Below are 25,381 nucleotides of genomic sequence, written 5' to 3'. Positions count from 1 at the left end.
ACCAAATGTGCCAATTTATAGCACATGAATAATTTTCACCTGTAGTCCTTCCTGTAGTACATATCAACCAATCACCATTTATCATTCCAGGTCATCCAGTATCAGGAGCAAAGCAACCTTGCATTCCTGCTCCTTGTCAAGTCTCAGAGTCAAGATGAGCCATTAGACCTGGGAGAACTCATGAAGTACTGCCTGATGCCAGTGCCTCCTAGCCTTGGGACACCAGATGGGTTCTTCTGCAAAACCAACAAAGCCTCCATTCTGCACTACCTTTTAGAGGACACCACACCACAAGATCTGCAATACCCCAAGGATGCCCTGTTCATCCAGGATGGAATGGCGCTGCTGCATACCCTTGCCAACCTTCCCCCAACATGTGGTGAGATATGCTTGCAGGTGCTTGATCAGATGGTGGCCAAGCAGCACTTTCTGTTCTCCACTGACAGTTACCATCCTGAGTCAATCAAAGCGCAGGAAAGGCTGAGGCGGGGCAGCTCAGAGAAGATCATTCTGGCTGGACCAGCAACCAGGAAGCCATATGACTTCAAAATGTTCCTTGCAAATGACGACAACAAAAAGCAGATGTGCCAGCTTCTTCTGAAAGTGTGGAGTGGACAAGAGGCAGCTACCAGGCTGGAGAGAACAGAGATGGCTGTGCTGATCGTGGAGGGGAAGGCCCACCAACTTGCCTCAACGAATGGCAAGGTAAAATTGAAAGCCCTTCGTGAATGGCGATTCAATTTGTAATTTTTCCTGAAAAAAAGGTGATTACCTGTGATGTTTGTCTAGATCTGAAACTGGCAGTGACTGGTGATTGAAATGCGGTGCCTTTTTGTGTTTCAGGTCGAGGTACGTGAACTCCCCACGATCTACAGCAACCAGGAAGAGACTGATACCAGGGTGGTTCTGTACCTCCATCATGCTGCTACCATCGGATACAAGAACGCTGTAGTCAGAACACCGGACACAGACATCCTCCTGATCCTGCTCCACCATGCCCACAACATCAAGCTGACGGTGTACCTGGATACAGGGTCAGGGAAGCATCGCCAACTTGTCAACGTCTCTGAGCTGGCAGAATCCCTGGGAGAGGACTACTGTGCCACTCTCCTGGGGTACTATGTGTTCAGCGGAGAAGACTGCACCAGTGCCTTCAAAGGGAAGGGAAAAGTCGGGCCCTTGAAAAAGCTGGAGAAGAATCCCAGGTTTCACAGGGCATTCGGTGAACTGGGTGACAACTGGGATGCCAACCCTGAGGTGGAGAGGCAGTTAGAAAAATTCACCTGTGTGATGTACGGCCAGAGTCGCGAGTCATCAGTGGACATTGTCCGTGCCAAGCTGCTACGAAAAATGGTGGGAGAGGACAAGACCCTCACATCCAAGTCCAAGGTTGATCTGGCTCGCCTTCCTCCATGCCAGTCTGCCCTGAAGCCGCACATCCAGCGTGTGAACCACCGCGTAGCATTGTACAAAAGAGCCGATCAACCTATCATCGAAAAGCCAAAACCTTATGAGGAGCAAGGATGGATAAGGACTGATGAAGGACTGTTGAAACCAATGTGGTCCAGTGGTCCCATCCTACCAACCTCACTGGTGGATCTTCTGAACACAGGAGAGCACGAAGAGGAGGAGGAAGAGGAAGGAGAAGAAGAGTTTGACTCTGACGATTTCGATGAAAATGATGATGACTGACTCAGTGTAGAATCACTAATGCTAATGATGTTTATCTAAAACAAGCAAGAGAAGAGTGGTCACATTGAGTGCTAGGACTATTTTGACAGTTGTAATATTTAGAAAAATAAAACTTTGTGTGAACGTCTGTGTAGACGGACCTTAATATGAGTCTATTATTTCGTAAAACTGTGATTATTTTGTAAATAAAGCACTAATTAGCATACTAGCAAACCATAGACACAGGTGATCTTGTTATGAATAGTTCTATCATGATCTACACCCGTCAAAACATGAGTCTAGACACCTTATTTTTTCAATTATCTGCAATATTGGCTGAGATATGTCAAAAATCGTTTTTTTGATAATGGCAGCAGTAATTTGCATAAAAATGGTATGTGGGACATTTTTTCAGCTTGGGGCCATAGCTAGTCATTTTCTACACATTTTTTCCAATCTAGAAACACTGATTAGAAGTATATCTCCGGGGGGTGCAGGGGGACCTAATCTTCCTACTAGACTAATGTTTAATTAAGGCTCTGTATCCACTAGATTGACACCACGTTGCATTAACAAATAAGGATAGCTCCCCTTCAATGATTCCATACCCCAGCAAACTCTCTCTCTCTCTGCAAAGCAGCTCGACAAGCGTGGGGTGCGCGCCCTCTCAACTGGCCTTGGTTTGAAAGCTGCGTTCGCCGCCATTTTGAACATGTGCTCCGTGCTCTGTATTGGACAAGAAGGCGGGGTCGCCGAGGAAGAGGCGTGACCGTGGCTCGCCACAAGGGCAGAGCTGTTCAGCTCCGCTACCAAATACGGCTACAAACAGAGCACGTGGGCGGGACCCAAACGGCCGAGGGCGTGTCACGACCTCACTTAATATATGCGTTCGAGGATCGCGCATAAAGAGATGGGAGGAGACGAGCCGTTGAGACCAGCAGAGGCGACGAGTGCGCAGCAAAAGAGGGTTGCCTGACGTGAGAGATCGTGCCTTGCCTGAGAGAGGAAATCCCATTATTACTGACAGAGAGAGAGAGAGAGAGGGTCGTGGCATCGACGCGGCAATATCTGTTCCAGCGGTTGTCGGGTTCGCTTTAAACCAACAGCGCGAGGTCGGAACGGAACCTCGACGGCTGAACGAGCCCAACCGGCCGCCTTTGCCAGCTGAACGGACCTTTTCCTGCCATTCCTGTCATCATCTCTGTGTGAGTCTGTCTTTGTTCTGTCCTGGGTATAAGTAAGACTATATAGATAAGGCTGCCCTGTGTTCTTTTTACATCCATCTACCTTTGTACAGCTTTGATCTTTCTTTTCCTTCTGTGTTTGTTATAATAAATGTGTGCTCTTTCTCCAAGCTTTGGTTTCGTCTCCATCCAGTTGCTTTTGTCTTTTCTTTCCATTGGTCTATGTGGCACGATTAAAACCGCTATAATCGGGTTAGTAATTGTTAACGGCCTGGGTCGTGACTCGCTTCGCTCGGCGTGTCCATTACCGTCGCGACTCGGGCGGGGCTGTCTCCTCGCTGGTTGGGAGGTCACGGTAAGCAGGTATTCGGGGGCGTCTTTCTTTTGGGTCTCTGGCCCGATTACCCTGGTCGTGGCTGACCACCAGTGACGTCACCGACCCCCAGGATCGGCGACGGCCAGTATAACGGACAAGGGGTTAATCCCCCTTGCTAACGGGAGAGCCGTCGTCCCAGATCTGTAACAATATATATATATATATATATATATATATATATATATATATATATATATATATATATATATATATATATATATATATATATATATATATATATATATATATATATGCACAACCTTGGCTCGGCTCGCTATGCTCGCCTCACTAAGCGTCGTTACTGAGGAACGGGCTTATTTTAGCTGAGGACAATGACTGTGCCTGCGTCACTGTGTTACTGTGGCGGACACAAAAGCCCACTGGCGTGGTGACATCATTCCGCGCACCAAGTGGGCGGTGGCCACGCCCAAGGGGTAGGCGTGGCCTCATGATATACACCGGGCGCGCAGCCCGGAGCGCGCCAGTGTTACAGTGAGCTCCTGAAATAAAGACGCTTATAAGTTACCGCTTGTCCGCTTCCTCCTTGCTCGCAAGCAGCGCGCGTAACGCCGCGCTTTACTGGTGACCCCCTCGACGTTGGATCTGCCGGAGCGATCCTTCCACACGCGACGCCATTGCCATGGCCAACCTCATCAAACTTCCCGAATTTTGGGAGGCTCAGGCCGAAGTCTGGTTCGTCCAGGCCGAAGCCCAATTTCAGCTTCGGCGCCTCACCGGCGATGACACGCGCTATTGCCACGTCGTCGCCTCCCTCGGGCCCGGCACGGCCGCTCGAGTTGTGTCCGTCCTTCGCCACCCACCGGACGGCCACAAGTACGAGGCACTCAAGCGGCTACTCCTAGCCACGTTCGGCCTCACGGACGACGCACGGGCCGACCGCCTCCTGGATCTCCCCGAGCTCGGTGACACGCGCCCGTCGGTCCGAATGGACCATATGCTGTCACTGTTGGGCGACGAAGCCCCCGGTTCTCTATTCCGGGCGCTTTTCCATCGCCAACTTCCAGCGCAGGTTCGCCTCGCGTTGGCCGGGACCGGGCTAACGGAACCCCGAGCATTGGCAGCCGAGGCGGACAGGTACTTCGCCGCTTCGGACACGCGGGCGAGAGTCGGCGTGGCCGTCACGGCCCTCGAGGCTGATGCTGCTGTTCCACAGCATCAGCTTATACAGCATACGCAGCATGCTGATACGCACCTCGTGACCGCCGCCACGCCCCGCCCACCGCCGTGGCGAAAACCGCCACCGCGGGGAAACCCGCCAACTCCACCGGCCTGGCGGAGCCAGCCGCGCTCCTCCAGCTCCACCACCTGGTGCTGGTTCCACGCCAAGTTCGGCCACGAAGCTCGGCAGTGTCATCCGCCATGCTCCTTCAACAGGTCGGAAAACGCCCGGGCCGGCGCTCAATAGTGGCGATGAGCGCCGGCCGTTCGAGCAGCCTGCTGTTCATAACGGACACCTTCTCCGGGCGCCGTTACCTGTGCGACACGGGAGCGCAGGTGAGTGTCGTTCCCGCCGGCACGTCAGACAAGCACGCCGCGGGTGGGGGCCCCGCGCTGCTTGCCGCGAACGGGACGCCCATCCGTACGTACGGAAAACGCTGCCTCTCTCTGCGGTTCGGAGGGCAGGTTTTCCGATGGACGTTCGTCACCGCCGACGTGCCCATGGCACTGCTTGGCGCGGACTTCCTGTGCGCTAATGGGCTCCTGGTCGACGTCAAGCGCAGACGTCTTGTCCAGGCCGAGACGTTCAGCTCGCTCGCTTGTGCGTTGCCCAGTTCAACGAGCGGCTTGCCAAGCGGCTTGCCGAACGGTTCGGTTCCGGCCACGTTGGTCTGTACGCTTCCGGCAGCGGACGCATTCACCCGCCTCCTCGCCGGCTTCCCGGCCCTCACGCGGCCCACCTTCTCGGCGGGGGCCGTCAAGCACGGGGTGGCCCATCACATCCCCACCGTCGGGCCACCGGTCTACGCCCGGGCACGCCGCCTCGAGCCGGCAAAGCTGGCGGTGGCAAAAGCGGAGTTCGCTACCCTGGAGCGACTCGGCATCGATCGGCGCTCAGAGAGCGCTTGGGCGTCGCCGCTGCACATCGTGCCGAAGCCCGGCGGGGGATGGCGACCGTGCGGGGACTATCGCCGTCTCAATGACGCCACGACTCCCGACCGCTAACCCGTCCCCCACATTCAGGACTTTTCCACCCGTTTGGCGGGCAGGTCCTTCTTCTCGAAGGTGGACCTCATACGCGGCTACCATCAGGTCCCCGTCAGGCCGGAGGACGTCCCGAAGACGGCAGTCATCACGCCATTTGGACTCTTCGAGTTCCTGCGCATGCCCTTCGGTCTGAAGAATGCGGCTCAGGCGTTCCAGCGACTGATGGACAGCGTCCTGCGCGACTTGGATTTTGTCTACGTCTACCTGGACGATATCCTCGTCGCCAGCGCGTCCCGCGAAGAGCACCTACGCCACCTCCGCACGCTCTTCCAACGCCTGGGCCAACATGGCCTGATTGTGAACCCCGCAAAGTGCCGGTTCGGCGCCGCCATAATCGATTTTCTGGGGCACCGTGTCACCAGGCACGGAGCCGTCCCCCTGCCGGCCAAGGTGGAGGCGGTGAAGGGGTTTCCGCGCCCCCGCACGATCAGAGGGCTGCAGGAGTTCCTGGGCATGGTGAATTTTTACCATCGGTTCCTGCCCCGTATCGCCCAGCTCCTGCGCCCCCTGCACGAAGCTCTCCGAGGTAAGCCGGGCAAAGGCGACGTTACCTGGACCGAGCAGATGGACACGGCGTTCACGGGCGCGAAGCTCGCCTTGGCTAACGCCACCATGCTCGCGCACCCGGCGCCCGATGCACCGATCGCCCTCACCACCGATGCCTCGGACTACGCGGTGGGCGCGGTGCACGAGCAATGGGTGCGTGGAGCTTGGCAACCGCTGGCGTTCTTTAGCCGGCAGCTTCGCCCGCCCGAACGCCGTTACAGTACCTTCGACCGCGAGTTGCTCGGGCTTCACTTGGCGGTCAGGCACTTCCGCCATCTGCTCGAGGGCCGTGCGTTCACTGCCTTCGTCGACCACAAGCCGCTGATCTTTGCGATGGGCAAGGTCACCGAGCCGTGGTCGGCCCGGCAGCAGCGTCACCTCTCGGCCGTGTCCGAGTACACGACGGACATCCAGCACGTCGCGGGGAAGGACAACCCGGTGGCGGATTGCCTTTCCCGGGCCGTCACCCATGCAGTCCACCTCGGCATCGACTATGCCCGGATGGCAGCGGACCAGGCCGCTGACCCCGACGTCCAGGCCTTGTGGACCGCCGTCACGGGCCTCCGCGTCACCGAGGTGCCGTTCGACGGCGCGGGCGCGGCCCTCTTGTGCGACGTCTCCCTCGGGCGTCCTCGCCCCATCGTGCCCGCGGGCTGGCAGCGCCAGGTGTTTGACGCCATCCACGGCCTGTCCCACCCGGGCGCGAGGGCCTCCCAAAGGCTGATCGCCGACAAGTTCGTCTGGCATGGCCTCCGGAAGGCCGTCCGCGGCTGGGCCAGGACATGCCTCGCGTGCCAGCGCGCCAAGGTGCACCGGCACACGTTGGCCCCGTTCACGGTGCCGGAACGCCGGTTTGACCACGTCCACGTGGACCTGGTGGGACCTCTGCCCCCCTCGCGGGGTTTCACCTACGTCCTCACCATGGTGGACCGCACCACCCGGTGGCCGGAGGCCGTGCCCTTGGCGTCGACAACGGCGGCCGATGTCGCGCAGGCTTTCATCGCCACCTGGGTCGCCCGGTTCGGCGCCCCCTCAGACATCTCGTCCGACCGCGGCCCCCAGTTCACCTCGGAGCTCTGGGGGGCGGTCGCGCAGGGGCTCGGGGTCCGGCTGCACCGAACCACGGCCTACCACCCCCAGGCTAACGGCCTGTGTGAGCGATTTCACCGCTCATTGAAGGCCGCGCTCCGGGCCACCCTCCACGATGGCGGCTGGGTCGACAGGCTCCCCTGGGTCCTGCTGGGCCTCCGGACGGCGCCCAAGGAGGACCTGCGCGCATCCGCGGCGGAGTTGGTCTTCGGGCAACCGCTGCGGGTGCCGGGCGAGTTCCTCCCCGACTCCACGGCACCATGGTCCGCGGCACAGCAGCGCTCCGCTCTGCAAGAGACCGCCCAGAGGTTCGCCCCGGTGCCAACGGCATGCCACGGGCACCCACCGACGCACGTCGCCCCGGAGCTTCGCACGGCGGAGTACGTCTTCGTCCGCCACGATGCCCACCGGACACCACTGCGGCCCCCGTACGACGGGCCTTTCCGCGTGCTGGAGACCGGGGCGAAGCACTTCACCCTGGACATCGGCGGTACACCTGACCGCGTTTCGGTAGACCGCCTCAAGCCGGCCCACCTCGACGTGGACCATCCACCGCCAGTGGCCCGACCCCCACGTCGGGGCCGCCCCTCTGCGGGCGGACCCCCGGCACCGCCCAGCCCCGCCGCCACGCCGCCCCCCGGTCCTGCACCCATCCCAGGGGCAGCCAGGGGCATCCCACCTGGCATCCCTGCACCCCGGACGCCGCCGATCGCCAGGGGGCGCTTCGGCCGGGTCATTCATCTGCCCCGCAAACTGGCCCTCCAGGTGCGCGGGAATTCTGGGGGGGCGCGTGTGGCGGACACAAAAGCCCACTGGCGTGGTGACATCATTCCGCGCACCAAGTGGGCGGTGGCCACGCCCGAGGGGTAGGCGTGGCCTCGTGATATACACCGGGCGCGCAGCCCGGAGCGCGCCAGTGTTACAGTGAGCTCCTGAAATAAAGACGCTTATAAGTTACTGCTTGTCCGCTTCCTCCTTGCTCGCAAGCAGCGCGCGTAACGCCGCGCTTTATTACCATGATTTACACCAGTCACAATACAAACAATTATTTTGCACAAATTTATTTGTAGTGTTTTTTTTTTGTTTGTTTTTTGTTTTTTTGTATACAAGATCGAGGCTCGTGAGAGAGCGAACATTAATCACACAAAAAGTCAACCGACACATAAAACACAAAATAAGGGGAGTGGAACACAAGATGGGGAGAGAGGGCGAAGGACACAAACACAACATTTGAGAGCAAGGACATCGAGAGAAATGTGGGAGGGGGAGGGCTTGGGGGGAGGTGGGAGATGTATAAAACATATCAACACTGCAAGGACTTCCAGGAAAGAAGTTGGAATTTCAAAAAAGGTGTATCTGGGGTGAATTAGCAGGGGTAGAAAAGATCAAGGTTTTGGATGGGGGAAGATAAGAGATGGTGGTGAACAGCTGTTTTAAAGACCTGGAGAGAGGAGCGGGATTGAAGGGAGTGGGGAAGTTTGTTCCAGAGGCAGGAGAAAAAGGGAATAAAAGAGTGAAGGTGAGCGAGAGCCTAGATTTTGGCAGTTTAACCATAAGAGGCTTGCTGGCAGACCTTGTGCCACCTGTCGGAATATTAGGGGGACAGAGCACAGAGAGAGCTGGGGGAGCAAGGCAGGAGAGGAGTCGGTAAAAGACAGAAAGACCACCAACCTGCCTGCGGTGAGTGAGTGAAAGGCCCTCGGAGTTAGCTTCATCACAGGAGATTCCAATGATTCTGAAAGCTTTGGTTTCAACAGCGTGAAGCCGAGCAAGGTGTGAGGCAGGAGCACCAGCCCAGAGGGGAGAACAGTATTCCATTGAGCTGTGGATGAAAGCCTTGTATGTGGTGAGGAGCTCAGGTGTGCCAAGGAAGGACTTCGAACGACGGAGGATGCCAAGTAAAGATCATGGCAGATAGTGAGACCCAAAAGCTTGAGCGACAGAACTTCTTGGAGAGGATTGTTGAGAAAGTAGATGGGAGGGTTTTCCAGTCGGTCTTTTCGGAGAGACATCGTAAGAGTGTGGGATTTGTCAGGATTGAAAGACATGTTCTACTTGTTTGACCAGTCTGTGATTTTGTCCAGGTCTGCACAGAGCGAGGAGGCTGCAGACTGCCGATCTGAAGGATGAGGAATGGAGCGGCAGATAGTCGTGTCATCAGCAAAGAGATAGAGAGGATTTTCCAGAGAGTCGGAGAAATCATTGATGAATACCAGAAATAGCACAGGACCCAGAACACTACATTGGGGAACTCCAGCCAGAAGAGGAAGGGGAGATGAGAGAAATCCATTCAGGGCCACACGTTGCCTACGACCAGAGAGGAAGTCCGCAAGCCATGAGTGGAGATTTCCATGGATACCGTAGGAGGAGAGTTTGGTGAGCAGAGCTGGGTGCCACACCGTATCGAAGGCACGTGATATGTCAAGGGAGACAGCTCTGATTTCCTGTTTGGCATTGAGGACCTCCATCCATTGTTGAGACAGCAGAAGCAGCATGTCCAGAGTAGAATGGCCTTGTCTGAATCCAAATTGATGATCAGAGATCAAGCCATTGGAGAAGAGGAAGGATTTGAGATCCGAAGCAATGATGGATTCCATGACTTTGCTAATAATTGGGAGCAGGCTGATTGGTCTGTCGTTGCAAGGATCTGTTTTTGCACCTTTTTGTGTAAAGCGGTAATGTTTGCTGATTTCCAAGATGCTGGCAGATGACCTTGAGCAAGAGAGAGGGTGAAAAGAACAGAGAGAGGGTGAGATAGAGCGGCAGAGCAGGATTTTAGGACCCGTGGGCTGATGCCGCCTGGTCCAGTTGCAGAATCAGAGTCGAGGTTTGACAAAAACCTCTCCACCTTGTCAGGAGAGAAGGACACAGAGTTCAGGAGCAGTTGGGTTCGACTGGGAAAGGTGGGAACAGAGAGAGATGGGTTTGGGACACAAGATTTTGTGGCAAACACAGAGTTGAGGCATTCGGCTTTGTCACGTGCGGTGTCAACTGTGTCGCCATTTGAGGTAAGGGAGGGGATGGAGGGGGAACAAACACCAGAAACAGATTTGACCAGACGCCACCAGGATTTGGAGGAAGGAGACAGGTTTGAGAGTTCAGTCTTGAGAGTAGAGAGATCGTGCTTCCTGGCTCTCCTGGGGGGGGACACACTAGTTCCGAGCTTGGTTGAAGGAACTGAGATTGCCTTCAGTTGGATTTGCCTTCCAAGAGGCAAACGCAGGATGTTTCAGGGCAACTGCCTCTCCACAAGATTCAGTGTACCATGGACGGGAGGAAGGGTAAGACAACTGAAGACGAGATGGGATAAATCTCTGCATGAGAGAGAGCAGTTTGCTTTGGAAGAATTCCCAGGAAGAATTGATGTCAGAGGCAGTGGAGATGGGAGACCAATCCAGACGATTGATGGCTGCTTGAAGACCGTCCCAGTCAGCCTGAGTGAAATGCCAGACTCGTCGGCGCTGAGGAGGCTCTCTGAGAATTGCCAGAGAGATGTCCACTTTAACAAGCACATGATCAGAAGAACCGATTGGAGCAGAAGAAGAGCAGCAGACATTTGCAGGGAAGTTTGTTATAAACAAGTCTAGAAGAGAAGATACTCCATTGACTGAGATCCGGGACGGGAAATTGACAGATTGTGTCAGTCCCAATGAGTCTCAGAAGTCCTTTGCTGAGGTGCCATGGCTGGTGAGAGAGGAACCCACACCCAGCCAGCTGGCATGATGACAGTTGAAGTCGCCACATATGAGGAAGAGACAGTTTGGATGAGTTGATAGAAGTTGGTCCATGTTGTCAGACAGCGAAATGTAAATGGAGTCATCACTGTTTGGAGGACGGTACAGAACACATATGAACAAAAGGTGGGAGCGGAGAGGAAGCCGTAGCCAGAGGTACTCCTGGGGGTGGGGTGGAGAGAGGGCAGTGCAAGGAGAGTGAGGAAGATAGTTTTTGATAAAGAGAGCAACCCCACCACCAGGACGAGGCTCAGGTCTATCATACCGGAGGGAGTAACCAAGAAGAGATATTACGGAATCAGAGACATCTTGAAGGAGGAAAGTTTCTGTTTAGCAGATCAAGTCTGGATTGTCAGAAGCAACCTGAATGTAGAGATCAATCAGGTTTGAGCGAAGGCCCCGGATGTTTGAGGTCCATACCGTTAGTGAGGAGAGAGGAGGAGCATCGGGTGAAGGACAGGGGAGGGGTAGGGTCAGATGAAGGATGAGAGTGGGACGTAGGGAAAGCAGTTGATAGTGTGTCAGAGATTACAGAACAGTTACAAGAGAGGGAAGGATGGGGAGGACAAAAGGTTTGATGGTGATGGGATGAAGCGCAGTGAGGGGAGGGGGGGGCAGAGGAAAGTAGAAGGTTGGGGGAGGTGGAGGTATGAGACAGAAGGGAGACGAAGTGGGGAGGAGGCAGCTATGAGGAGGAGGTGGGAGGGGGGAGAATTTGGGAGGGATGGTTGGGGGGGAGATTGGAAGGGGGGGGTTGGGGGAGAGTTTTGAATGGGAGGGGCAAGGGGGGAGTTTTGGAGGGGAGGGGAAAGGGGGGTTTCGGAGGGTAGGGGCAAGGGGGGAGTTTAGGAGGGGAGGGGCAAGGGGGGAGTTTAGAAAGTGGATGATTAATGAAAGACGAATATTTATAACAATTTGGGTTTATTGTGATTTTCAAGTTAGCGATCCGTTTAAGAACGATAGAGGAGGGGTGGAATCAATGTGAATTTAGAGCATGTAGTGATTTAGAGTTATAAGAGATTGAATATTTTTTTGAAATGGAATGAGTTGGAGAGGAAATTGAAAGGAGCCTTTTCAATAGGAAGAAAAACAGCGTGTTGTAATATACCACTGAATAAAACACTACAGGGGAAAGTTTAAACATATTTAAACAGAACCGTGAACGAGAACAATCTAATATTCACAAAAATACCAACGGGGAGAGGGAGCCAAGAGGGACACCACAAGTCACGTGAACAGGGGAAAAGGTGGAAGGCAAGGAGATAATGGGGGCGGGGCGAGACAGCGCACGTGGACAGGAGCACACGATGGGGACAACTTCACACGTGGAGAATGGGAAATAAATGTTGTTGTTGTTTTGTTTTTTGTTTGTTTGTTTTTGGGGGGGGGGGTTAAAACGTGAGACGAGTCGATGTACGGGGAAGCTCGGGGGAGAAAGGGAAATCTAAAAACCTAGCAAAAATAGCGAAGGAAGAAACAAACTTCGACGGGGGACAGGGGAAGCCTGAGGCAAGGCCGCAACATGCGTGGCAAACAGAAACGATTAATTTATGAAAGATAAACACCGAGAAACTTCAAAGGGACACACTATAAATTCACACACCGAAAGACAAATGCAGTTTCGACAAAATACAATTGTGAACAATGACCACTTTGAAAACGTGGAGAACGTGTACAGCTTCGAAAATCCCTGCGGTCGTCTCCAAGATCTCAATGGCCTTCAAATTTCGCGAGCCATTGTTTGTGATATTACATTTTTATAAGCTATTTAGGTTGAAGATTTAGGTTGAAAAAATATAGAAAATTGAAAAAAGAACACCGAAGCACATACATACGGGAGAGGTCGGTACAGACTGGAAGTTTGGGACGATTACACATCACCACCATATAATTCAAAACACCTCACCACCAAGTGATTCAAAACACCTCACCACCACGTAATTCAATACACCTCACCACCACGTAATTCAATACACCTCATCACCACGTAATTCAAAACACCTCACCACCAAGTAATTAACAACACTGCATCACCACGTAATTCAAAACACCTCACCACCGCGTAATTCAAAACACGTCACCACCACGTAATTCAAAACACCTCACCACCATGTAATTCAAAACACCTCACCACCACGTAATTCAAAACACTTCACCTCCACGTAATTCAAAACACCTCACCACCACGTAATTCAAAACACATCACCACACGTAATTCAAAACACCTCACCACCACGTAATTCAAAACACCTCACCACCACGTAATTCAAAACACCTCACCACCATGTAATTCAAAACACCTCACCACCACGTAATTCAAAACACCTCACCACCACGTAATTCAAAACACCTCACCACCACGTAATTCAAAACACCTCACCACCATGTAATTCAAAACACCTCACCACCACGTAATTGAAAACACCTCACCACAACATAATTCAAAACACCTCACCTCCACGTAATTCAAAACACCTCACCACCATGTAATTCAAAACACCTCACCACCACGTAATTCAAAACACCTCACAACCATGTAATTCGAAACACCTCACCACCACGTAATTCAAAACACCTCACCACCACATAATTCAAAACACCTCACCCCCAAGTAATTAAAAACACCTCATCACCACGTAATTCAAAACAACTCACCACCACGTAATTCAAAACACCTCACCACCACGTAATTCAAAACACCTCACCACCACGTAATTCAAAACACCTCACCACCATGTAATTCAAAACACCTCACCACCACGTAATTCAAAACACCTCACCACCACGTAATTCAAAACACCTCACCACCACGTAATTCAAAACACCTCACCACCACGTAATTAAAAACACCTCACCACCACATAATTAAAAACACCGCATCACCATGTAATTCAAAACACCTCACCACCACATAATTCAAAACACCACCTTCACATAATTCAAAACACCTCACCACCACACAATTCAAAACACCTCACCACGACGTAATTCAAAACACCTCACCATCACGTAATTCAAAACACCTCACCACCACGTAATTCAAAACACTTCACCACCACATAATTCAAAACACCTCACCACAACGTAATTCAAAACACCTCACCACCACGTAATTCAAAACACCTCACCCCCAAGTAATTAAAAACACCTCATCACCACGTAATTCAAAACACCTCACCACCACATAATTCAAAACACCTCACCACCATGTAATTCAAAACACCTCACCACCATGTAATTCAAAACACCTCACCACCACGTAATTCAAAACACCTCACCATCACGTAATTCAAAACACCTCATCACAACGTAATTAAATACACCTCACCACCACGTAATTCAAAACACCTCACCACCACGTAATTCAAAACACCTCACCACCACGTAATTCAAAACACCTCACCACCACGTAATTCAAAACACCTCACCACCACGTAATTCAAAACACCTCACCACCACATAATTCAAAACACCGCATCACCACGTAATTCAAAACACCTCACCACCACATAATTCAAAACACCTCACCTCCACGTAATTAAAAACGCCTCACCACCACGTAATTCAAAACACCTCCACCACGTAATTCAAAACACCTCACCATCACATAATTCAAAACACCTCACCATCACGTAATTCAAAACACCTCACCACCACGTAATTCAAAACACCTCACCATCACGTAATTCAAAACACCTCATCACAACGTAATTAAATACACCTCACCACCACGTAATTCAAAACACCTCACCACCATGTAATTCAAAACACCTCACCACCACGTAATTCAAAACACCTCACCACCATGTAATTCAAAACACCTCACCACCACGTAATTCAAAACACCTCACCACCACGTAATTCAAAACACCGCATCACCACGTAATTCAAAACACCTCACCACCACATAATTCAAAACACCTCACCTCCACGTAATTCAAAACGCCTCACCACCACGTAATTCAAAACACCCCCACCACGTAATTCAAAACACCTCACCATCACGTAATTCAAAACACCTCACCACCACGTAATTCAAAACACCTCCCCACCACGTAATTCAAAACACCTCACCACATCGTAATTCAAAACACCTCAACACCACGTAATTCAAAACACCTCACCCCCAAGTAATTCAAAACACCTCCCCACCACGTAATTCAAAACACCGCACCACAACGTAATTCAAAACACCTCACCACCACGTAATTCAAAAGACCTCACCCCCAAGTGATTAAAAACACCTCACCACCACGTAATTCAAACACCTCACCACCACGTAATTCAAAACAACACCACCACGTAATTCAAAACACCTCACCACCACGTAATTCAAAACCCCTCACCACCATGTAATTCAAAACACCTCACAACCACATAATTCGAAACACCTCACCACCATGTAATTCAAAGCACCTCACCACCACATAATTCAAAACACCTCATCACCACGTAATTCAAAACACCTCACCACCACATAATTCAAAACACCTCACCCCCAAGTAAATAAAAACACCTCATCACCATGTAATTTTAAAAACCTCACCACAACTTAATTCAAAACACCTCACCACCAAGTAATTCAAAACTACTCACCACCACGTAATTCAAAACACCTCACCACCATGTAATTCAAAACACCTCACCACCACGTAATTCAAAACACCTCACCCCCAAGTAATTAAAAACACCTCATCACCACGTAATTCAAAACACTTCACCACCATGTAATTTAAAACCCCTCACCACCACGTAATTCAAAACAACTCACCACCACGTAATTCAAAACACCTCACCAACACGTAATTCAAAAAACCTCACCACGTAATTCAAAACACCTCATCACCATGTAATTCAAAACAACTCACCACCACGTAATTCAAAACACCTCACCACAACATAATTCAAACACCTCACCACCACGTAATTCAAAACACCTCACCACCACGTAATTCAAAACACCTCACCACCACGTAATTCAAAACACCTCACCATCACATAATTCAAAACACCTCATCACCACGTCATTCAAAACACCTCACCACCACGTAATTCAAAACACCTCACCACCATGTAATTCAAAACACCGCATCACCACGTAATTCAAAACACCTCACCACCACATAATTCAAAACACCACCTCCACATAATTCAAAACACCTCACCACCACGCAATTCAAAACACCTCACCATGACGTAATTCAAAACACCTCACCATCACGTAATTCAAAACACCTCACCACCACGTAATTCAAAACACTTCACCACCACGTAATTCAAAACACCTCACCACAACATAATTCAAAACATCTCACCACCACGTAATTCAAAACACCTTACCACCACGTAATTCAAAACACCTCACCCCCAAGTAATTAAAAACACCTCATCACCACGTAATTCAAAACACCTCACCACCACGTAATTCAAAACACCTCACCATCGCGTAATTCAAAACACCTCACCATCGCGTAATTCAAAACACCTCATCACCACGTAATTCAAAACACACCACCACGTAATTCAAAACACCTCACCACCACATAATTCAAAACACCTCACCACCACGTAATTAAAAACACCTCACCACCATGTAATTCAAAACACCTCACCACCACGTAATTCAAAACACCGCATCACCACGTAATTCAAAACACCTCACCACCACATAATTCAAAACACCTCACCTCCACATAATTCAAAACACCTCACCACCACGTAATTCAAAACACCTCACCACCACATAATTCAAAACACCTCACCACCACATCATTCAAAACACATCACCACGTAATTCAAAACACCTCACCACCACGTAATTCAAAACACCTCACCCCCAAGTAATTAAAAACACCTCATCACCATGTAATTTTAAAAACCTCACCACCACTTAATTCAAAACACCTCACCACCAAGTAATTCAAAACTACTCACCACCACGTAATTCAAAACACCTCACCACCATGTAATTCAAAACACCTCACCACCATGTAATTCAAAACACCTCACCACCACGTAATTCAAAACACCTCACCCCCAAGTAATTAACAACACCTCATCACCACGTAATTCAAAACACTTCACCACCACGTAATTCAAAACACCTCACCACCACGTAATTGAAAACACCTCACCCCCATGTAATTAAAAACACTTCACCACCACGTAATTTAAAACACCTCACCACCACGTAATTCAAAACAACTCACCACCACGTAATTTAAAACACCTCACCACCACATAATTCAAAACACCTCACCAACACGTAATTAAAAACACCTCACCACCACGTAATTCAAAACACCTAACCATCACGTAATTCAAAACACCTCACCACAAAGTAATTTAAAGCACCTCACCACCACATAATTAAAAACACCTCACTCCCATGTAATTTAAAATAACTCACCAACATGTAATTAATAGCACCTCACCAACACGTAATTGAAAACACCTCACCAACACGTAATTAAAAACACCTCACCAACACGTAATTAAAAACACCTCACCAACACGTAATTAAAAACACCTCACCAACACGCAATTAAAAACACCTCACCAACACGTAATTAAAACACCTCACCAACACGTAATTAAAAACACCTCACCACCACGGAATGAAAAACACCTCACCACCAAGTAATTCAAAACACCTCACCACCATGAAATGAAAAACACCTCACCACCAAGTAATTCAAAACACCTCACCACCACAAAATGAAAAACACCTCACCACAAAATGAAAAAACACCCCACCACCACAAAATGAAAAACACCTCACCACCAAGTTATTCAAAACACCTCACCACCACGAAATGAAAAACACCTCACCACCACGAAATGAAAAACTCCTCACCACCACGAAATGAAATACTCTTCACCACCGTGAAATGAAAAACACCTCACCACCACAAAATGAAAAACTCCTCACCACCACGAAATGAAAAACTCCTCACCACCACGTAATTCAAAACACCTCACCACCACCTGATTTAAAAACCCCTCACCACCACGTTATGTAAAAACACCTCGCCACCACATAATTTAAAATACCTCACCACCACGTGATTCAAAACTATCACCACGTTATTAAAAACACTTCACAAACACGGAAACAAAAGTTTCAGGGAGTAGTTCAGTGACAACACAGACACTGCCCAGATATGTAGATATATAGATAAATGACTGTACCTGAGTTGCTGTTTTGTCATGGTTTAAACCAATCATAATTCAAACAATTATTTTGCACAAATGTATTTGTAATATACATGACATTACCTTTTAAAGTACAGCGGATAACAACAACAATTGTGCATTTTATGAGAAAAGCATGAAATTTCTAACATAGTTAGTGCATACCATAAAGTTTATTTTCAGATGTGGAGGGAAGTCAGATTTGACCTCTGAGGACCGTGAGAGGTCAAATCCAAAATGGCCGCCAGTCCACTGAGTCTAACGTTCAAACGCGCTTAATTTTGGAACCAAATAGTGGAGAAAAACATTATAGGTGTCATTTCCAACTAAATTGGGGATGCCCATTCATTTGGTGATACTTTTGAGATCGCCAGATCTGAATATAAACCTTCGATATAAAATGGTGTGGTTGGTGCTAACATTGTGTTTTGTGTGTTTCAGAATCCCCTCTCCTGCCGTGGTGATTTTGTCGCAACCATGCCAAAGCGTCACATCCTGATGGGCCCTACCCAGCCCTCTACATCCAAGCCACCCCCAAGCACTAACTGGGACATTTGTGTCCTCTGCCAAGTAGTAACAGACGAATCTTTGCAGTGTCCTCTCAGATCAACGAAACAGCCCGTAGGTAGTGGCTATGCATCCTTGGCAGAAGACCTTCTCCGGTTCCAGACCCTTCAGCACATGCCAATGGACCTCAACCTGGAGCGATTGGATGACGGAGATGGCATAGAATCCACTCTGAACGCACACAAGAAATGTCGGCTAAAATTCAACAAAAAGGCGTTTGACGAGCAACGTCGGGGAGAATTAACTACAGGACAACAACCAAGTGCCTCTACTGTGCACACACGATCTGCTCACAGCCATCCACAGTCCACAGAGCCTACTTGTTTCTTCTGCAATACGTCTGCTGGTTCTGCAGGCTTACATAAAGCATCAACCTACAACATTGACACAAATGTGCGGAGGTGTGCCCTTGAGGTTGAGGACACTGCTCTGCTGGCCAAGCTTGCAGCAGGAGACATGATTGCCATTGAGGCCAAGTACCATCACCACTGTCTGCGTTCACTGTACAACAGAGCCAGGCAGGCTGCACCCAATGGAATTGATGGAGATGATTCTTGCCTGCATGGCATAGCCTTTGCTGAGCTAGTGGCATTCTTGGAAGACATGAATAGTAATGAAGACAGTGCTCCTGTCTTCAAACTGATAGACATCGCTCAGTTGTACAAGGTCCGACTGGATCAGCTTGGTCTGACTGTAGAGAAACGGATTCACACCACCAGACTGAAAAACAGTGCTTTCTGCACTTCCTGATCTGAGAGCACATTCACAGGGAAGAGACACACTTCTGAGTTTTGAGAAGGACATTTGACCAGCCCTCAAGATGGCCTGTTATCATGACAGTGATGCCATGCACTTAATGCGAGCAGCACAGGTGGTGCGCAAAGAGATATTTGACTCAAGTTTCTCCTTTGATGGGTCGTTCCAGGCAAACTGCCAGCAGGAGGCTGTGCCACCATCCCTCTTGGCTCTAGTCAACATGATACTCGATGGGGCAAACATCAAGCATCATACTCAGCTGGTCCACACAACCACCACAAAACCTGCCCTAGCAATCTCCCAATTTATGGTGTTCAACAGCGTGAAGCATGCACGGAACGTGGATTCATCAAGCTCAGCACGTCATAGCCGCAGCCAAGATCAAGAGCACTTGCTACCAGGCCAACTGTTGGAACCAGGCATTGGTCATGGATCCAGAGATGCCAGACCCATCTGACTGGGGCTGGACAAAGGAGACAACTGGGTGGCAGCCTCTTTGGACCACTCTCCCTGAAGCATCAAAATCGTGCCATGAATTGATCCACTGTGGCTGCAAGAAAGGGTGCATTGGACGCTCGCTGCAAGTGTGCCAAAGCTGGCCTCAACTGCACTGCACTGTGCTTCTGTTCTGGAGACTGTTAGATTTTGATCATTACCAATTTTCATCATTGCACTTGATTTAATGTAAGCTTTTGTGGACATACTTGGTTAACTACAGTTATTTTTTCAGAGGTTATTGCATCATTCCTTGCAGTGAAAACACCTTTTTTCATCATTTCTGGTCTTTGGGTGTTCTGTACCTATCCCTGTACCTGAAAAAATAAAGTTTTAAAAGTTCAAATGAACTTTTTCCAATAGCAGTTCCAACTGCAGAATCATAAAAATAGATATTTGCCGTAATTTGACCTTGACCTTGACCTAAATGCATGTCCTTGAGTTCTGGCGATCTCAAAAGTATCACCAAATGAATGGGCATCCCCAATTTAGTTGAAAATGACACCTATAAGCGCGTTTGAACATTAGACCCGGTGGACTGGCGGCCATTTTGGATTTGACCTCACGGTCCTCAGAGGTCAAATCTGACTTCCCTCCACATCTGAAAATAAACCCTATGGTATGCACTAACTATGTTAGAAATTTCATGCTTTTCTCATAAAATGCACAATTGTTATAACTAGGGCATTGCCCGTACGTGGGTGCCCGTTCCTTGCCAAAAAAAAAAAAAAACGCTACCCGTACGCTCTACCCCGCCCGTACGCCCGTAAACAAAAAAAACAACGCTCTTCGCTTCCGCCCTTCGCTCTGACTGAATTGGGAGAAATAATGCGCATAAGAAATCGAATTACGTACCGTAATGGCGGTCAGCTCGTAACGCGCTCAGCTCCGCTCGTCTCACATCGGCCACGCCTACGCAACAAAGCGTTCTGTGATTGGCTGCCGGAAGTGAAGTCTTCACTGTCCGGAAGTTCGCAAATCGCAGTTACGATGAATCGTTTTAATTTAATCGCAGTTTGAATTCGTTTTAAAACATAGTTTAACGGCAACATAGTTTTCCAACGTGAAATAAATGAATACGCTGTCAAATGTGCCGTCCGAGGCAGAGTCTGATCGCCACGTTCGGCACACGTGATAGCTCGCTGCTCTCTGGTTGGTTGAAGCGTTTTTTGGACATAGCTCGGTAAGTACTTCTCCGATTAATTTAAAACCTTGAAAAGGCACATCCTCGGGTCCCCAGCAATATACCTGGCAAGTTTCAAGTATATCGGACCCGTGGTTGTCGAGAAACAGCGGTCACAGACACACAGACACACAGACACACAGACACACAGACACACAGAGATTGCTGGAATTATAGATAGATATGAGAGCTTGTCCGCCGTACTAAAAGCCATCACTAGTCACTGCCTGCCTCGGGCGGCTCCTAACATTAACAAGTGCGGTTGAAACTGCCTTGGATTGCTGGGTAATGATGGCTGCATCTTTCCCTGATAACACCGAGTCGCTATGTCCTATCCTCTTGCAATAACAACAAAAAAGAGCAATCAGAGACTGCAAACCCTCACCAGGAGGTGTTTTAGTGTTTTTTAAGGCTTTTGTGTTAAAACAAATGTGGTGGCCGAACCACGTGACCAATGATGTCATCATTTTTTTTTTCTCCACTAATTTATTCCTTGATGATGCTCAAGAAATTTCATCTTGATCGGATGAAGTTTTGTACTTGTCGAATTATGACGTCATAATGGAGATATGACCTATGACCATCATGAACATATTTTATTCCCCATGGAGAATTCTTTGCAATGAGCCATGTCTCCATTTTTTTCTAGTCAGCACTTTTGGAGATACAGAGATGCAAAGTTTTTCGGTTTTTCCAAGATGGCGGCCGAACTACGTGACTGATGACGTCATCTTTTTTTTCTCTTTTTTTTAAATAAAATGTAATATCACGTATATTTCAAGTACGCCTCTGGAACCAAATTTATTTGCTCAAAGAATTGCCCTCTTTACCTGGTCATACCATGCACAGGTATCCAGAGGCAAAGCCGAGTAAATATCTTGAGCCTTTCCGATTAACCCACTTTGCAATCATTTCGACCAAGTCTACCTGGGACATCACATTGTTTGCGATACTCTCTCAAAACAAAGGAAGTACCTGTCTACCTACTTCTCTCTCGTCAAATGGTGGAACAAGTCTCACATTCCTGGTCGCAACACCTGTTGATTGTTCGACAGAGAAATCGGGGAAGATGCAGCGGCAGATCCAGGTGGGGGTGCAGGGGGTGCGCACCTCCCTCACCCCCCCCCCCCCCCCCCCTCTGCAACGCAACGGCATGGATGTGCTGGAGGCATACTCTATGATTGACGACAAGAACGACGCACTCACTCAACTTCGGTCAAATGCTGAAATGAATTCTCTCTGTGGTTAGATCACACGAAGGCCATGAAAGAATCTGTAGGAGGTGACGTCACAATGCCGAGAGTTGCAAAACGACAAATCCATCGTCCAAACACTGCCGCCAATACTCCCTTGCTCTTCTACCTCAAACATGTCCATTCCATTTCTCGACCACCTCAGCCAGGAAATGGACACCCGGTTCTGTGCTGAAAATCGGGAAGGTAGTGATCTGTTTCTGCTGATGCCATCTGCAATAATCGCCGATACCTGCGGCATTCCAGCCCTACATCAGAAGCTATTGCATTGGAAAAACGACATGGAACATCCCGCAGGACTGATAAATGAGCTTCGAGACTGGCAGATGTTTTGGAGAAGGAAGCCCAACAACACGCTTCCAAGCACATTCATGGATTGTTTCTGCGCAGTAGATGGAGACGAATTTCCATCCATCAAAGTCCTCCTCCATATTGGATGCACTCTCCCTGTTGGCTCCTTTGACCCCAAACGCTCATTTTCTTGCCTGCGTAGTCTGAAGACCGACCTAAGAAATTCCATGGGAGAAAGTCGGATGGCATCTCTGGCCCTCATGAACATACACCATGACTTCACCATATCCTCACATGATGTGTGTGACATTTTCATTCAGAAACACAAGCGTCGTCTATTCCAAAATAGCACAATTTAGGATTAATAAAATAATTCACATTCCGCTGTCCTATCTGATCTCTTTTGTGGGGAGAACCCCCTGCCTTGAGCTTCACAACCTCAGCGCATGGCGGTGCGGGCTTTGACTAGCACACAGTCTGTCGTCGCCATCATTTCACACTGTGGGAGTGCACAGGTCTTTTATAACGACTAGTGAGCCCGTTGGTCCAAATGGACCAAATTTTCATCGGCTTTCATGGTCTTGCAGCATACCTGCCTGCTATGGTGCTTGAGTTGGAATAAATGCTTTGTAAAATATTATCATCGTTTTTGTTATTTATTTAGTAATGAGAATGGCATGCCATGGAAGGACCTATTAAGCTACTCTATACACCTTAACATGACGTGCGTTTAGAAATATGGGAATTCTTCTGGATTCTTTGTCGTTAATTATTCTAATTAACTCTGGAGATCATAACAATCATTTCGCGAGAACTACACAAATCAGAAATTCCATATCAGAAAGCTCCAGTAGAACAACACAAAAAACATGCCGCACGCACACAAACACACACCCACACAAACACACCACACACACACACACACAGACACACACACACACACAATTCATCAATTTATAGCAGAAGGAACAGCTGGGCAAGTCGTTTCACCAGTTCCTCTATCTGACCATTAGTCATCGCGAATCTGCTGAACTGTTGGACCAGGGAAGAACACAAGGAACTGCAGAAACGTCCAAGAACTCACGAAATGCCGTTTCTGACGATCAATTTTTTTTAATTTCCTGGGGGAGGACCCCCAGACCCCGCGGCTGACATCCCCCCCCAATCGAAGGGCGAAAACGCAACATGCATGGACAAAACTAAGACAAAGCGACCCCCGAAATCCCCCCGTCCAATTGCGGCAGATTATCCCCGTCCCATGGCGGAAGATTATCCCCAATCAGTCCTTCGGTGTTTACTGAAATGACTCTTGCATGATCAGCATCAATTTGCAGTGATGCATTCTCCAACGGCTCGTTTTCCTGCTGTACTTGTGCAGTTATCGCACAGAGAAAATCCATGTCCTCCATGTCCAAAACCCCGTAGGAATCTAAACTATCAAAATCACATCCATCTAGGATAAGGGGAGACATAGGTAGGGGACACAACACTGGATGGGAGTGGCTTAGGGAAAAGCAATCATTGCTGCCTTAAGACGAGTCGTCCAAGTACTCGTTCGGATCGGCGGACATGACCATAGCCTTCGCCGGTGCTTCCTTCGGTTTCCCTACTGCAGAGTACCTTCTCACACACACAAGCACAAGGGCTTTCATTAGAATCAGTAACAGCACAATCACAATGATCACTCCCATAGCAGTTAACATCCAAGTTTCTATTTTCCCGCCCCAGGATTGGAACCAAGCGGTTATCCATAAGTTCTCGCGACGTAGCCTATCTCCGGTCAGGCCCAAGCCCACCTTCCTAATCTCGTCAATCGCCGCCTGAACGCCCTCCCATGGGGCCGGGATCCAAGTGCAACATGTTCCTTCTATGATCCCACATACACCTCCCCGTTCAGTCAATAGCATGTCTCGGGCTACCCGTTTTCGCATCACCATGGTCCTCATTTCAGTTACTGCATTTAGTAGTTCCTGATGGGACTGTGCCGTTTGGTTAGCCACCTTTTCTAGGGCCAAGGACAACCTATCCAAGCAATAGCTGTTCATTACCGCACCACAAAAGGGGCAGAAAAAGCCCACTGCCTTCTCCCAACCATGGCCACGCAGAGTGGTCTGCCCATCCTCGTCCCACATGGCGTGTCTCTTATGGCGGCCCCGAGATGGTATGTCCTGTAACACTTGGCGTTTGTATCGACTCGACGAAGGGTATAGGTCCTGGACCTCTTTTGCCTAACAACTGCCAGAACTCGCTACATCCTCACCTTTGCCAGCACTCGCTACATCCTCACCTCTGCCAGCACTCGCTACATCCTCACCTCTGCCAGCACTCGCTACATCCTCACCTCTGCCAGCACTCGCTACATCCTCACCTCTGCCAGAACTCGCTACATCCTCACCTTTGCCAGCACTCGCTACATACTCACCTCTGCCAGCACTCACTACATCCTCACCCCTGCCAGCACTCGCTACATCCTCACTTCTGCCAGAACTCGCTACATCCTCACCACTGCCTGCACACACTACATCCTCACCACTGCCTGCACTCAATAATCCTCAAAGCTGCCTGCACTCGCTACATCCTCACCACTGCCTGCACTCGCTATGTCCTCACCACTGCCTGCACTCGTTACATCCTCACCAATGCCTGCACTCGCTACATCCTCACCACTGCCTGCACTCACTACATCCTCACCACTGCCTGCACTCACTACATCCTCATCACATTCGGATCTCGCGAGATCTTGCCGGCGATGGCACGGTTTTTCGAAACTGCACACGTTCTCCACGTTTTCGAAGTTAAGTAATTGTTCACAATTG

The 25,381-nt window shown here is 49.6% G+C and overlaps 2 protein-coding genes across 4 annotated transcripts in view; both read left to right on the top strand.

Moving 5' to 3' along the window:
- Positions 1–1,825, top strand: part of LOC137433665 (uncharacterized) — a 6,434-nt gene extending 4,609 nt beyond the window's left edge. Inside the window, exons 2-3 of the mRNA XM_078772871.1 lie at positions 91–705; positions 844–1,825. Of these exons, the coding sequence (XP_078628997.1) occupies positions 91–705; positions 844–1,692 (1,464 nt within the window). The 3' untranslated portion in view covers positions 1,693–1,825. The remainder of the gene's footprint in view (positions 1–90; positions 706–843) is intronic.
- Positions 1–20,184, top strand: part of LOC137421305 (uncharacterized) — a 26,999-nt gene extending 6,815 nt beyond the window's left edge. For all 3 annotated transcript variants that reach the window (XM_068107210.2, XM_068107212.2, XM_078771581.1), the window contains exon 2: positions 18,462–20,184. In XM_068107210.2, coding sequence (XP_067963311.1) covers positions 18,462–19,337 — 876 coding nt within the window. In that variant the 3' untranslated portion in view covers positions 19,338–20,184. The remainder of the gene's footprint in view (positions 1–18,461) is intronic.
- The last annotated feature ends 5,197 nt before the right edge of the window (positions 20,185–25,381 follow it).

The sequence above is a fragment of the Myxine glutinosa genome, chromosome 2, assembly GCF_964187855.1.
Source record: "Myxine glutinosa chromosome 2, kmMyxGlut1.1, whole genome shotgun sequence".
NCBI lineage: Eukaryota > Metazoa > Chordata > Myxini > Myxiniformes > Myxinidae > Myxine > Myxine glutinosa.
This window is presented reverse-complemented; position numbering and strand designations above follow the sequence as displayed.